At 42.5% G+C, this 16,256-nt stretch overlaps 1 protein-coding gene across 5 annotated transcripts in view; it reads right to left on the bottom strand.

The window, feature by feature from the left end:
• The window catches only part of SEMA6A (semaphorin 6A), a 119,689-nt gene that overhangs the window by 19,859 nt on the left and 83,574 nt on the right, over positions 1-16,256 (bottom strand). For 2 of the 5 annotated variants that reach the window (XM_057372243.1, XM_057372252.1), the window contains exons 17-18: positions 16,169-16,189; positions 8,918-9,082 (exon numbers count right to left, since the gene is read on the bottom strand). The exons of 1 other annotated variant lie outside the window; for it this stretch is intronic. In XM_057372243.1, coding sequence (XP_057228226.1) covers positions 8,918-9,082; positions 16,169-16,189 — 186 coding nt within the window. The remainder of the gene's footprint in view (positions 1-8,917; positions 9,083-16,168; positions 16,190-16,256) is intronic. 2 more of the 5 variants (XM_057372261.1, XM_057372268.1) reach the window with 2 other exon arrangements.

Raw genomic sequence — 16,256 nt, 5'->3', positions numbered from 1 at the left:
GGACTTGTAATTGTTTTGTGTATGGCATACAGTGGCTTGAAATATGCCTTACCCTTGTTTTGGGATCAATCAGTTCCTTCTGACAGTCTCAGGATGATGATACTGATGAAATACAGACTATTTGCTTCACCTTGAAAGCCCAAGCCCTTCCACTCAGACTTGCAAACACTGAYTCAAATTTTAAGTTTTGATGAATTTTGTGCCACTTTAATTCCTTATCTGAATCATTACATAATGCCAACAAGGTAATAATAGTGTTCCTCCATTTCCTCTGATACAGAAACTGCTTTGAATCTTTTACATCCWTGCACACATTAGCATATAACAGTATTTTTGCGTAAAAGCATACTCTGCAAATGTACTTCTTGGTGCAAAACTCAGCTCTCCTGTGGTGAATATCAGTTATTTAATTTATGCAAAAAAAAAAGAAAAAAGAAATTTATGTAAAAGAAAGAGTCTGAAGATTTGTTTTGCCACAGCTTTTTTCCCCTGCCCATTTCATGTCTGCTTGTAAAGTATCTTGTTATATCAGCACTTTACATTCTTTATCATAACTGTACCTGAAGTTTCTTAAAATTTAGTCTCACTGCAGCAGAATCTGCCTGAACATTTGCAGACTCTCCAGAGACAAGCATTGTCAGCACTTGGCAAATCTTTCAAGTAGTGATAAGCACAGTAAAATTTAGTAACACTGCCACTTGTGTACAATATGAAATAACTTCTGGAGGAGGCATGTTTTGAAAGGAACAACTCTTAGGGTCTCAGAGAGCACAGCCCTTTCCAAATAGAGGAGGTGACTACTGCTAATGATGTACCAGAGGAAGGGCTGCAGTTATTCTCCGTCATAATAATATAGATTATACAATCTGTAAAATAATAGGTGCTACCAGATACCRTCTCTAAAGGAGAAAGTATTCTTGATATCCAAATCAACCAACAACTCTTAACTCTATAAACTGTGTTCATCATATCCCACCTCTCATCAGCTTTTTACCTTTGTTACATGGCTTGCCAAGTAAAGAAGATACCACCTCACAATCTGCACCTAACGAGTGCTGAGACAAGTAAGACTACCAACATTAAAGACTGCTAGCCGCTGCACTTTTGTTGTTCAGTGCCCACCTCAGCCACTTTTACTTGAAGGCTGAGAACAAGAAGCTGTAGCACAGCCACAAAATAGTAACCTGAATTTTCAACCGATTTATCGAAACTGTGATTAAAAGGCAGGTTCCAGACAGTTAGGGACTGAGTGAAAACACCAAGCTGTTGGCTACATTTGCGCTAATGAACCCACTACTAGAAAAGCATGAGGCATTTCTGAACAGAGGCAGGAAGAATACTAGGCAGCAGAGAAAGAGAGCAGGATAATGAGGGACAAGGCCAGCTACTCTTGATGAAAATCCCTTTGTTTCCTTCATGGAGGCCTGTCGAAGAGCTGTACATCTCTACTCCCCCTTTGTTAGTAGGATGACTAGAGAGGGACGTACCACTACGGCACTACCGGGGTTACCAAGGGTAAAGCCTTGGAGCGCTCCRCAGGAGGAGCTGCATGACTCCGACCGTGGAGGGAGGAAGACCAAGTACAATGGCAGCAGGGGAAGGTTAGACAGCAAGGTTAGGGAAACTTTCAACAAAGGTGAGAAACACACAATTAAATTAACACTAAAACACAGCAAGAAAGAAAACAAAATGTAAACATACTCTAGAACACGTGCTGTTCTTTTGCCTTTTTTTTTTTTTCTGGGAAGATGGGCAGAGAATAGGAAAGAGGGTTGCAGTTTGCCCAATCAGAGCAATTTTTTTCTTTTTTTTTTTTTTTTTTTTTTTTTTTTTAATCCTTGCAATAAAAAGGGCAAATTCCTTAATGGCCAAAATGAAAATGCCAATGGGATGGCAGTGCACAATTCCCACTCTATGGGTTGCACTACACATTTTCATCTTGGCAAGAAATRCGATGTAGCTCAGAAACAACAGTCCCAGAGTATATTTAGCTACTAAAGCTGTGGCACACAAATGTCACATTCCCATGAGTCAACCCTTTAAAAGAACCCCGTCTTCACGCCCCCACAGATATTCCCCAAGATGCCTGCACTGAATTAAAAGTGAAGCATATGGATGGATGTGACATCATCAAAGCAACCGTGTTACAGTAAAGGAAACAGCAAGTGGATTCTATTACAATTAGTACAATCAGTAAGGAGCCATTTGTGAGCACAGAAAAAAAGAAAGAAAACACTGCTCAAAGGAATAGACACAACCAATGAAGAAAAACACAAAGTACCTTGCAAAACAAGGAGAAAATATTTTTTTTTTTAAAAAAAAGTTCTTTGTGAACGTGTAAAAGCAAAAGAAATCACAGCAAAAGTGGAAACAAAATCTTGAAAGAAAGGTTGCAAACATAACAATTCTTGATTTAATTTTGTGTGAGAACTCTTTCCTTTGCCCTTTTGAAACAACAACTCAATAGAATTTTGAAGCCATCTGGCTCCGAGTGGGCAAGGCAAGGAGCAGCAACACACAAGTAGAGGGTAATGGCAAACAACCATGCGGTCACCTCTGCCGCCATTGTTTTGATGGGTGTAAACTGCTTCCAGCTTTGTCAATATTCGTAATTAGGCACCAAAGAACCCGTGATATTTAAATGACCCTGTCAAGTGCTTATCAGGCTTTTTGGTAACCATCACTCCCTAGGGAGGGAAGTATTGAATGCAAGCCACTTCATCAGTCAGTGAATTGAAGCAAAAATTATTACAATCCAACAGCTACACATTTATTAATATTTTTCACTGCATTTCCTTCTGAAAGCTGCTAGTGGCATACAAGATGCTTTTAAGAGCCAGCTTTCCGTCTATTAAGCATTGTTTTGCAGAGACTCATGCAGCAGGGACCCACACATAACAAACAGTGCCATTAAAATGCGTACATGTCTCTGCATTCCTCCGGGTACATAAAGGGGCAGATCTTCCACCATTGACAGTTTCTGACACCACTCCCTTGTCTGGCGGCAGCCGAGGGGCTGTGTTCAAGGATCCCTCCCTCTCTCCCTTCTTTCTTTCCTTCTGTCCATCACTCCTACTCAAATCTCCTTAACGACATCTCTCCCTTTCAGGGTGGACAAGAGAAAGATACCACTTACTTTCACAAGTGGGAACACTAGCCTTTCTAAGGAATGTCCTTTCACTTGAAGTATTTTGTGTAACAAGTTTTACTGATGGATTGGACAGAAAAAGAAAAGATCCTAATTTCTTTGATGGTCAGCATGATCACTGACATTGCTGAGAGAAAGGGGAATGGTAGGTAAATCACATACCATCTTTAGGAGGGCATGCAGGGTTGTCTGCCTTCCCTCCACTGTGTAAGTGATACTCAGAAAACACTTTTTCTCAACTGCCTTTCTACAGCTGAAGAGCCAGGGACGAGGAATTAAAAAAAAATGAAGATGATATCTCAAGCTGAGTCTTAACAGGAATTAGGAGAGTGAGCTTTCATCTTCAGTATTGTCAGTTCTTTGCACCTGAAATTATGATTTTGAGTACTGCATCCACCTGAACCTTCCTCTGCCAAGGCTCAGCAGCCCACAGGTCTGCAGGGTACAACAAGGCTCTGTGCTTAACACATAGGTAAGACAGATCGTGTTCTAGAAATTCACTTTTTTTGGTTTAGATTTTGTAGTTTTTCTCCCAGAGTATCTACAGGACCAAGCTCTGCAAAGAAATTGGTCAAACAGGAGAGTTTTTCCCTTTTTAAGTAGAGAAGAGATAATGAGCTGGGAGGTGGGGGACAACTGCACATCCTCTGCCATAAGGATTAAATCCTTATATTCAACTTCCTGCCAATAAATCTAAAAGCCAAGGCTACTAGATTAATGTTTTCCATGGCATCTCAAGAAATTTTACTGTATTTCCCACCTAATTTGACCGACCTCCTCAGCTGGAAAAGTGCTTCAGGCTTTGTCTCTGCTGGGCCAGCCAGGCGATGCCCATTAACTTCATGGTTAGGAACTGTGAAGACTCTTTGAGGTCAATCCTGGGGAGTTCAGTGAGAAACCCTGGATATCCCTGGACTGTGGGAGGCACCGTGTATCTGGGGCTGTTATGAATAAGCGACACTGAGGTCACAGTCTGGGTCCAGACCACCAGCAGCTGYCAGTGCAGCTCTGTGGAAGACTGTTCTGTGATGTTAATGTGCTCATCACCCCTTGCTGAAAGCCTCCACAACTAATGCAGCGAATTCGAGATTCAGCAGGTCAGATGGGGGGAAGGAATATGATTTAGTAACCTACTAGTTTGGGCAGACAGTGCAAAGAATCAGGTCTGGCATGTCAGTAGCTTCTCCAGGAACAGCTGATGCTTCTGTCTAATGAGTTTTTCATATAAAATGCATGAACAACAGAGACTGGAATCCACATTTCAATTAATATTTTAAGTGTTTTATATCAAGTATTCATAGCAGAAAGAACTGAACTCATGTGTTTCTGCCCCTGGTGAGTGCCCTAGCCACTCAGCAAGTGAGTTTTGCTCATACTCGTCTTCCTTCTGACACACTGAGCACTTAATTAGTCCACACAGAGCAAAACATCTTCAACAGAACAGAGATTGAAAGAAGAGATCTAAGAACACCCTGGAGAAGAATAACAAGGATCAGATCTCTCTAGGCAGTGGAGCTATTTGAACCTAACTCCCCTGTTTGAAAGGAACCATTTGAAACTCTCTGAGATATAGATTTAAAGGGGCTGGAAGAATGATGAGGGTCAAGATGCAATGAGGGGCATCACCATCCTTGCATAGGAGAAAAGGTTATTCTTCTTTAAACACATTCAAGTGGCAAATTTTGGCAATTCTCTGCATAATTCTCTGTATGTATGTCAAAGGGGGACTGGAGGCCAACTGGTTTACATTAGACCCGGTGCTTCAGCACCATTTCACCAACTGTGAAATGACACTTCAATCCCAACATTTTGGTGTGTGAAAAATACAACAAAGAACCTCTCCACAAGAGCAGTCACCTATGCATCGTTTAATGCATGGTAATGACCACACTCTGAAAGGTATTTTATGCTCAGGTGTCACTGAATACAGGGGGACTGAGGCACAGTAAGTAGGCCTGCTCTCAGTTTTACTTCAATGGTTACTTTAGAGTAGGTTAATCTGTCAGTATCTAATTGAGATACCRGACCTGATGGTCACCAGCTCAAGTGAACTGATCAGGGACGTTAAGAGTGGCAGCAGCMTGGGCAGCAGTGACCGTGCACAGTCCTCAGGCACATGGGTCAGGCAAAGAGTAAAGCCAGGACCCCGAATTTTAGGAAATCAAACTTTCAGCTCTTCAAGGAGGTCAAAAGGACCCCTCAATAAGGAAACTGCCCTCAAGGACAAGGGAGCAGAACAGAGCTGGCAGACCTTTAATGGTGTCTTCCAAGAGGGAAAAGCTAGTGAAACCTAGGGGGAAAGGAATTGGGCAAGGAAGAGACTGGATAGTTGTATTGGGACCTGCTGGCCAAACTGAAGGGCAAAAATGAAATGAACAGGTGATGGAAGAAGGGACACATATCATGGAAGAAGTATAGGAACACAGTYTGGTTTTGTTAGGATGGGGTCAAGGGTTAGCTGGAGCTGAACTTGGCAGGGGATGCAAAGAATAACAAGAAGTGTGTCAGCCAGAAAGGGGAGGCTGAGGAAGGTGTGCTTCACCTGGTAAGCAAGGCTGGAAAACTGCAGTGGACAAGGAGAAGGCTGAGGTGCTCAACAAGTTTTTTCCCTCAGCCTTCACTTGCAGCCTCTCTTTCCACACCTATTGACTGTATGGTCCACAAGACAGGGTAAGGGGGAGCAAAGTCCATCCCACTGCAAGGGAAAATGAGTTTTGGGACAACTTGAAGAACCTGAACATACCTAAACCTATTGAACCTGGTGAGATGTATCAGAGAGTCCCAGGAACTGGCTGATTTAATTACCAATCCACTCTTCATAATATTTGAAAAGCTGTCAGGTGAAATCAGAGGTGACTGGAAAAAGGGAAACATTGCACCTGCCTTAAAAAAAGATAGAAAGAAAAACCGTTAACGACCARCTGTCAGTCCCATTATCTCTGTGCCTGGGAGGATCATGGAAGATATCTTCCTAGAAGCTCTACTAAGGCACATGGAGGATGGGAAGGTGCTCAAGCCAGCACAGCTTCACAAAGAAAAAGTGCTGCATGACCAACCTGGTGCASAGACTCCATCAATGGACAAAGAGCTACAGATGTCATTTATTAGAATTTGCTAAGACCTTTGATATGGTCCCACACAACAACTTTCTCTGTAAACTGGAGAGAGATGGATAATTTAATGGATAAGGAATTTGTTGGACAGTCTTATCCAGAGGATAGCAGTCAATGGCTCGATGTCTGAATGGGAACAGTGACAAGTGGTGTCCCTCAGGGGTCAGTGCTGGGACCAGTGTGCTCCCTAATGACAGAGTGGCATTGAGTGAACCTTTAGCAAGTTTGCAGATGACATTGAGCTCTGTGGTGTGACCGACACACCTGAGGGCTGGGATGCYATCCAGAGGGACCTGGACAAGATTGAGAAGCAGGTCCATGAGAACCTTGGGGTTTAACAAGGCCAAGTGCAAAGTAACTGAGTCAGGGCAACTTCCAGTATCAATGCAGGCTGAGGGATGGATGGAATGAGAGCACCGCTGCGGAGAAGGATTTGGGGGCTGGTGTATGAAAGGCTGGACATGAGCCAGCAGTGTGTGCCCACAGCCCAGAGAGCCAAWYGTGTCCTGGGCTGCATTCAAAGCAGAGTGGGCAGCAGGGGAGGGAGGGGATTCTGCCCCTCTGCTCTGCTGAGACCCCACCTGCAGTGCTGCGTCCAGCTCTGGGGTCCCYAGCACAGGAAATACATGGACCACAAAGCTGATCAGAGGGCTGGAGCACCTCTCCTATGAAGACAGGCTGAGAGGGCTGGGGTTGCTCAGGCTGAGGAAAAGAAGGCTCTGGGAAAATGTTATAGCAACCTTCCAGGACCTCAAAGAGGATACAAAAGAGCTGGAGAGGAACTTTTTACACACGCATATAGTGATAGAACAAGGGGAATGGCTTCAAACTGAAATTAGACATGTGTCCTGGTTTTGCTTGGTCTGTTTTTTTGGTGGTGGGGGGATGGGACCAAGAAACCACAAAGATGGCTCCTGTGACAAAGTTCTAGAAGCWTTCTCCTTCTTCTCCAGTGAAAGGAGCCCTACCCCCTGTGTTTTAGAGCCAATCCATTGTGGCTCTGAGGKTGATGGACAGGATGCTGGTCAGGCTTGGGCCAATTGCACAGGCTAGTTACACCTCTGTGATTACGTATGGTCTTGTACTTACGAAGAATTCAAAACAAGATAGAATGTGCCTGCCACTTAGTGTTTAGGTTGTTAGYACCATGCACTGGGGGGAAGGACAGAGGAGGAGGGTGAGGTGATGTGAGAAAAAATAGAGACCCAAGGTCAAAGAGAGTCAAAGGAGAAGAATGATGCTTTTTGCTTTTTGCTGTGGTGCTCAAMCCCATGGAGAAGACAAGCTGTTCTGGAAATGACTGTTCTTCAATGGGAGACCTGTAGGAGAGAAAGGCCCTGTACCCAAGATAAATGAACCTTGGGCTGGACTGAACTGATCATAAGCCTAAAAGGGGGAAGAGGTGCCCCGCCTCCCCAGAAGTATGAAGCAAGTGGATACTTAGAGGAAGCTGTGTTCTGCCAGGAGATTTGAGAGTGGCCTCGCCCTCAGAATGAAGCATGTCAGCCTTGGAGGACAGCTTTCCTTTCTCCCACGAGGTAAAGAATCCCTTGCCACCGGCAGTTATACACTGACTGTTTCTTGGGAAAAGAACTTCCACAGCTTGGAGCTGTAAGAACTCTTCTCCTATGGTGCTGGACAGACAACAGTACAGAGATGGAMTGGCCATAAAACTCTCATCTCCTGCCCCCTTGTGCGTGGGAGGGCAGGAGGGGTGGGGGGCGAATCGGGAGAGAAACATGTTTGCAGAGAGGAAACAGGTGTCTTAAAATGTCAATTTTTTTTCCTTCCTTTTTCCCCCTGTCTTYTGTTCCCCTCCCTAGTGCGGTATTCTCAGTAGTTTTTAGTAATAAATCTATTTTGCAACTTAAGATTTTCAGCCTGTTTTGACCACATTTATTTTTGGAGCATACAAATCTTTCAATGTTATCCTATCTAAAAGCCATAAATTCTGGTGTTAATTGGGCTTTTGCTCTCCCCTCTGCCTCTTCGAGAGGTGTGGGGGGAACTGTCCTGGGTGCTTTGGCGTTTAGCCAGGGTCTAAAGCATGACAACAGGTTAAACTGGATATTAGAAATCCTCTGCTCCGAGGGTTCAAGGCCAGGTTGAATGGCACTTGGAGCAACCTGGCAAWGTGGAAAACGTTCCTGGTCATGGCAGTGGTGGTGGGGTGAGTGTGGAAAGAGATGATCTTTAAGGTCCCTTTCAAACCAACGCACTTCACGATTCTATGATTCTGTGGTTGATGAGAGATGGATACARTGTGAAATTAGCTGAATCTGCTGTGCTGCCCTGGAAATTCAGAGGAAGGCAACATAAAAAAGCACCCTTAAGAACAATAGGAAGCCATGGATCTTGCTTTGTCAGGGAACAGGGCAGATGAAATTTAAAGAGAGCTAAATCCACTGTTTCCCTCCTTCCCAAACACATCCACAAAACTCAATAAAGGCATACACTTCTGTTTGTTTTGTGTGGTTCCGCAGGCAGTGAATTATTGAGGACTGAGTCTAAGATTGGCTGTTTAGCCTTTACGATAAGCTTTTAATTATAGCACAGGAGTTTCATTACATGTTACTCTGAGCCAGCTGGAAGCAGTTACACTTTAGTCCTCCTCCCCCTCCCTCCTCACCACAGGATGTCATTTCCAAGGCCTTACCCTTCTTGTCTTGATGGTTATGGGATGAAACTGCCACATATGGATCTGTATTTTCAGATGAACCAAGCGGATCCTTCCAATCCAGCATGCGTCCCCTAGCATCATAACCCTGTCGAGCGCGAGAGTCAGAAGTGGTGGTGCTTGGGACTAGGGAACTGGAGTGTCCTGTTCACATTATAAATACAGGTAGGGAAGACAAGGCTCATTAGTCACTTACCACGCCACCTCCCCGTGCTCAGGAAAGCACGCACTGCTTTGCTTCTGTGACGGGTGAACATCTTGCCTTAGGCTGAGCAATGTTTCAAAAGTCCTTCAAAACATGACTCCAAAGAAAGGGGTGACTTGAGCCTTCCAGATCAGGGTGCTGTGAGTGCTGCCACTGAACTGGCAGTTCTGTGCTTCTCAACAGAGTTAAATGCACATGAAAGAAGGTAAGCACACTTCATCTGAGTCAAGCATCCTTTGGCTGATTCAGTACATGTGCCTGASTGAAACTGAAGTGTCAGCCCATGCTGTCTGGAACTGGCTCAGTCAAAAAGCAAATAAAAAAATCCATTTAAAACAGAACAACTTCTAAAATGGCTGAAACTGAACAGTAATGCCAGAAGAACTACCAAATGGCATCATCATGAGGCACTCTACCTCACRCCCCCAGGGGAATGAAGGACTACCCAACATCAGCATGCTCACGCTGTGGCATTCCTCTCCGGTGGGAAATGTCCCAGGCSAGCTGCTCACACCCACCTGCACCATCACTGCTGCTCCTGTGTGAGCTGATGGGCCAAAATGGCTCTGCAATAAGCACAAGACTGAACACCATTTCTGCTCAGAGTGACAGTGAAGTCAATGCCTCACCATGTGGATCTGCCCAAGAACCCATTACTGYGGCAGCAGCTGAAACTGAGGTCTCACATGCCTTTTTTCCATTACAAATGCTCTAAACATTGTTATTGTTGCCCTGAACAAGACTGAAAGGCTTCTCTCATATCATACACACCCCAAGAGACAGCACATTCACAGAACATGCCCCACTGGAAATACAGCACAACTACAAAGGCGGTCTGGCTGGGACAGTGATGTGTTTGCAGATTCATACGTTCTTTGCAGCTAGATCCAAAAAAGTAGATCAGTACTGAAAATGCTTGAGATGCTTGGAGTCTGCCTGTCTCTGAAAGATGGCTCYCACCTGGACTTTCCAGTGGCTCAGCTGCTTTGGGGAGGGGGCACCAAACACCAYCCACAACACTTTGACCTCAAAACCATTCTGAAAGTTTCCTTTCGGCACACACRCCTAAGTGAGTTATTTTCATCAGGACTCAAAGAGTTCTGGGCCTCTTTAATTTGATGTGGAGTAACCATATCCCCTTACCTACTTTTCTTAAAGAGCCCATTAAAAGGGAGATTTTTGACACATGCTCAAACACAAATTAACAGAATTGGATTATTCACAGACAGYGTGCAATATAACGCTTTTTCTTGAGATAATGCCAGACAGACTGACAACACCCCTCCTTTCTCCTGTCTCCTTTTGAACAGCCCAGCAAATTAATTTTCCTTTCTTAGATGAATTTCCCTTGGAGAGGAGTCCAATCACCAGGCTACAGACTGCCCTAGCAGGGACCCTCTCCCAGCTCCTTCCCTTGATCTTGCTTCACTGCTCAGAAAAACAATTTGAGACTCACTGGGGCAGACACAGATCAACACAAGGAGCTGAAATTTAAAGTCTCACAGAGCCTGTGCTTCTATAGTTTATTTTAAACAGCTACTGGGTAAGCACAAAGCTTTTGAAAACTGCATCTCAAAAGGGCTGTTTTAAGTGGCTTCTGAAACCATGCCACCCCAGCTCTCAGAAGTGCAGAGAGAGATGATGAACCTAGATCCTCAATTCCACTCCAACAATCAAAAATCTAAATGTTGGCCACCAATGTCCCCAAGCTTTTTGATGCACACATGTGCTTGATTTTATCCAGACCTTTCACCAGCTTCATGGTGTTGAACTACCAAGTCAGCAAAATGCTGCAACTTCTATTAAGATGCTGTTATGATTTAAAGAAGCCCTGTTGAATATTAATTATTTTAGAGTAAAAAAATATCTGTGCTACTCTGCAAGTTTTTGAGGAGCTCTTTTGATTTACTGCACTGAATTATATATGGAAGCACTTTGGACTATGTTTTGCATAGGACATGGACACAATGAACTCCTTTAACTTGTATGCTTAGAAAGGAAAATTGATAAAATTCACAGTGTTCTCACCACAAAGCCAAACTTCAACTACAGCTAACTGTTAAACACAATTTAGCCCTGGCTGTCAGTCTGAAGGCTTATACTGACAAGGGCAGTGGATTATTTTATACCCTCTCATGACAGAAAGTGTGGTTTCTCCCAGCCACCTTTCTTCAAAACAGCAAATTAAATGCTGTATTTTGTTAGGACAGAGCTTTGAATGTCACCCAAACAGAAAAGAAAAGCCAAACATTATCCTCTTTCAAAAGGTTTCCATAAGCCACAGCATGGCTGGGAACATTGGTTACACACAGATAGAGGGGAATGAACTCCAATCCAAATGTGCTGCCTGTCACACAGCAATCCTGCAGCAGGACTGTCTGCGTCCAAAGAGACAGGTAAAGGTCCAGCAACTGGAAACACAAACACCCTCTTGAAGAAAGGATGTGCTGGATCCTGAAAGCATTCATTCCAACGCTATTTTACGCTTGTCAACTCCAGTACTTGTCCCCAAGAAACGAGACAAATAAAAGGGCAGAGAACAGGCTAGAAAACAGAAATTATGGAATTTTTATGTTTTCTTTTCCCTAAGGATTAAACCACAGTACAAGCATTTATGGGGTTCCAGTCTTCAAGTTAATACCCCATTCAGCAACAACAATAACGTGTACAGTATTTGGTCAGCTTACAAATAGTGCTGCACTCAACATAAGAAAACAATTAGTCATTGCATGATAAAAAGGTAAAAGAGAATAAAATCTTGCCAAGTAGCAATCATGTTTCGTGTCTGTGTTTGATATGTATTTATATGCCTATATCTCTGTCCAGACACTTACACTTTCAAGTGTGCTTAAAGGAGGAATTCTAAGGAAAGCTGTAAGTATGGTTAAAGAAAACCATTTCATAATACAGTAATCTAGAGGAAATATATGCCTARGGGACACATTTTCTGGGGAAAAAAAAGATTTCTTGAACCATATGTTGCCAATACACAGAGAACTTCCTTGTAATGGAAAGCTAAGGCATTGTGAAGATATTAATGTGTACCAGATGGTCACTAGGTAGAGAGCAGTTCCATACAAATGCAAGAAATCAGTCTATCCTCTCTGTTACTAATGTATTAGTCTAGTAGAAACTGAGAATCAAGCTTACRCAGCTAATTGAGATAAACTTTTTTCCATTTGATTTTGAGGAAGCAGGGCAGGGACAGATTAARCTTTAATAGCCTGTCCTGGTTGTGTTAAGACTGTATTTTGCAAACACTTACTACTAGACAGTGACACTGCTCCTGTAAGCAGTATCACAGCATTCTGTAAGTGCCTGAATACCAGACCCACTGGGTGAATTTCACCTCTGAGCAGAGTGGCAGCACAAATGTATGAGCTACTTAAGTTTCTCTCACAAACAGAGAACAGACTGAAGTGGCAGGCAACCCAGTCCTGGCCCTTTCACACACAGCCATTATCAAGCCTTTACAATGTGCTGTAGAGTTTGAAATGTGTAGTGGACCTTTTATTCCCATTACACCATTTTTTTACCACTCTGACTTGCAAATAAGCTTTGTTGAAGTTTAACGAGGCCTTAGCACACATGAGATGTGGCCAGTACCTCTGTGTTAGTAATGTTTAATACAAAAACATCTGAAAACCCAATTCTGCCTTTGTTTTAAAACAAAGCATCCGAATAACTGTACACATAGTGCTTTACAAACGTCTTTGTTTAAAGAAATAACGTAAAAATCAAATACACTTAAAAAAATCTGGTTTAGGTGCTTCCACTATTTGCARAAACTTTTTATTAGGAGAGCTGTAATAAAGTGACAGAACAAAAGCACTCAGTGTCTATGAGTACAGATAATGATTCAGAAAGGCTGCACTCCTGCAACTGTAGTTTGTTCTGAAGTGCACTTGTAAAATGTAAGTAGGCTCTTTTTCAGGTTTAAAACAAAGACAGAGATTCAATACGTATTTGACAGTTGCTCTAATATGCACAAGTCGTTAGGATCTCAGAGGTTAAGATATCTGCACACTATCCTATTAACAGCTATAGCAACCTAATTAGACAATTAGAGGGAAAAGTTAAATCAATAYTATAGAGGGAGAAAGGACTGTGGCTAGGGGGTTATGTAAGGGCCCAATTCACTAAGAATTGATGTTTCCAAAGRTAATTGAAGCTGCTTAGAATTTTGCAGAGGAATCTAGCTTAATCTCCTTGTTTAAATATGTGGCTCTTGCATAATTTCTCTCTGACTTTCTGCAGCCAAACCTTCAGTCTGCTATCCTCTCCTTGGGCGTCACTTGAGTCACCTGTGTGGACTTTGCACTTTACTTGTTTGCAGCTGATCATGTGAGACTGCCTTAGGAAGAGAGCCCATGTGCCAAACTCAGGAGGAGGCTGGTGCCAAGAATACAAAGATTAATGGCTTGGTTCTCCTTTCATTCACACTGCTACAGGTCGGCAGTTCGTCTGTTGAAGGAGGGTGATTTATAGCGGAGTGAATGAAGAGAATCAGGCCTCACGACTTCTTTTGGAGCTTCAGATGACTTTGGATATATTTAGCCCTCTGAATCCAAAAGAGCCCTGAGCATTCACTCTGCTGGTATTCTGGTATATCCCTGAGTTCTGAGGCTTAATCTATTATGACATACCATTTACTTTTGCATTGAACTGTACTTAGTAACATCAAAATAGACAAACACCATTCATAAAATTTTTGTTTTTTCAAGAAAAAAAAATGACTCAGAGCAGTCACTACAGCTGGCAAACATGAACATGTTTACTGAGACTGGTTTACTACCTCATCCTAGAATTTTGCACTTCTAATGTGAAAGATCAGAGGTGACTAGCTCTGGGTGAAAAGAAAGCCTGACTGCAATACCAGAGCGAGYATTTTAACTAAACTCATAAAAGGAGGAGCTGACTTGCAGAGAGACCATGTTATCATGATGGACCTGGGAGGGGTCAATGGAATAACTTGGAAAAGACAGGGCACGAATGGGAATCCGTGTTAATGATGGGTCAGCGTTTCTCCATTTCACCTTTCAGTAGGGTTCTACCTTAAAAGCTGGGTAAATTTATGGAATTTGTTTTTGGGCTTGATATGCCTGGACAGTAAAATGTACGCTCTTTCATTATCTGTACTCTCTTGGACTTCAGCTTGTTTAATTTCTGCTGCTAACCTGATACACTTTTCTGCTTTCTTAGTCAGATTAAATATCAGGTTTTACTGAAGTTCCCACTAACACTCTAGCTGGCAGTATCCAGAACCATAGTTCCACAGTTCCATAGACTGTGTAGTCTATGAATTCACTTAGAAACAGGAATCTAGAAAATTTCTGGCACATCAGCACTATGCTCAAAGTCACTCTCTTTATCTTTACATTCTGCAGTAAGGATTTTATTATTACTCTTCTTTAATTGCTGCTCTGCACATTAGAAACACAGCTATTTTATAATGAAAGAAAGTATAAACCGTATATGCAGATGAAACTGTCAGTCTTCCATATATTACAAAGTCTCAACTTGCCTTTGATTTTGTACGTTCCCTTCACTGGTTTTCATTACCATACTTTCAAACAAGTTTCACCTGCACATTTTTCATTTCCTGGTAATAAACAGCAAGGGGAATTTGATTTTATTTTTACAAATGTGGAACAGCATTACTGTGCCTCCAGTTATTTATATTCTGCTGTACTGAGCTGCCATTGGTTCTGTTTCATACCTACATATTCTGCAGGCACGAGATGAAAGGATCAATTAAAAGTTCATCACAGCATCACATTAATCTATCTCTTGCTACCTTCAGCCAAACGTGTGGTGAATTTGATCTGGCCCTGATGAACTGCTAGTCTTGTACAGCCTGAAAGCAACTTCACAAGGAAGTCTCACACCCCACGTGGAATTTTGCCATTGACTTCACTGGCAGCAATACCACACATCCTCTTAGCTTGTGAGTACTTGTCTTTGTTCAGGAGGTCTATAAAGAAAAGCTATTGCAATATATGTCTAGGTTTGAATTTAAAGCGATTATTTATTCTGCAGTGATTCCTCAAGAAGACATTTATTCTTCACTCTGAGAACCAGCGTAATCCACTCCCAAATACGCAGAACAAAGTGGTAGRAAGTACTGGGAGCACAGATTAACAGCTGTTTCATGGGAACCAGCTACTCTAGGCTTGCAGAAATTATCCTCTTCAGTTCAGGTCATTTAATTTGCTGTGTGAATTCCTTTTTTTTTTTTTTTCACAGACCAGGCCCCATTCAGACAGTAAGGCATTGCAAGAATGGACAACATAAATGACTCACCCTAGAAGTGACAAGAACCTTCAGGAATTGAGGCATAATCCAGTCTCAACCCACATGGGTAGAAGGCTAATTTTCCTTTCGAGAGACCTTTCTCTAGCCCAGGAATAGTTCTGCTGCTTTCCCTAAGGTATCTCTGACTGGCTGCTGCAGCAGTAATGACACCAGCCTGGACAGCTCATGAGTGGGATGTGAGCTACTATCTTTGTTTTGTTTTTTTCCCGGAGAACAGGTAAGATGCATCACTGTGCACGAGTGCTTCTTTGAGTGTTCACATGGAGCAATGCTCTTAATCATGTGTGTTGGCATGCCATTAAAACAGGCCATATCTGACTTTATTTAAATGGAGACAGTTTTGAGGATGGACAAGAAAAGAGGGATTGAAAATCAAGAGGTATGACTTAATCCTAGCTGTGATTAGTGAATCGGGCCCTCAAAACCAAGACAAAACAAGTGAAATAGGGTAACAGCTATTTGAGTACAGGAGCTACTAGCTAACACAAAGATTTGGGGAGAATTTTTGRAAACACTCATAAACTGACCATACACTGTGTAGTAAGACATTTCATGATCAGGTGAAGCAGTTGAAATGTCTACGAACAAAATAAATTGGGAAGAGACATTAAATATAACAAAAGTATAAAAATACTTAGAAGTTTAGTAAAAAGTGATTCCTCCAAAATAGATTTGCTGTCAATAAATAATGAAACTAAGAACTTCCTTACCATTCAGGGCTACGAAGGAATCTGAAAGACAAATAACAGGGGAAAAATCATTATTTCTATCTTGTTTTTCCTTTTAAGTAGTTTGCTG

The sequence above is a fragment of the Malurus melanocephalus genome, unplaced genomic scaffold (assembly GCF_030028575.1).
Source record: "Malurus melanocephalus ecotype Western Australia unplaced genomic scaffold, MMel_1.1 scaffold_7, whole genome shotgun sequence".
NCBI classification, from domain to species: domain Eukaryota; kingdom Metazoa; phylum Chordata; class Aves; order Passeriformes; family Maluridae; genus Malurus; species Malurus melanocephalus.
This window is presented reverse-complemented; position numbering and strand designations above follow the sequence as displayed.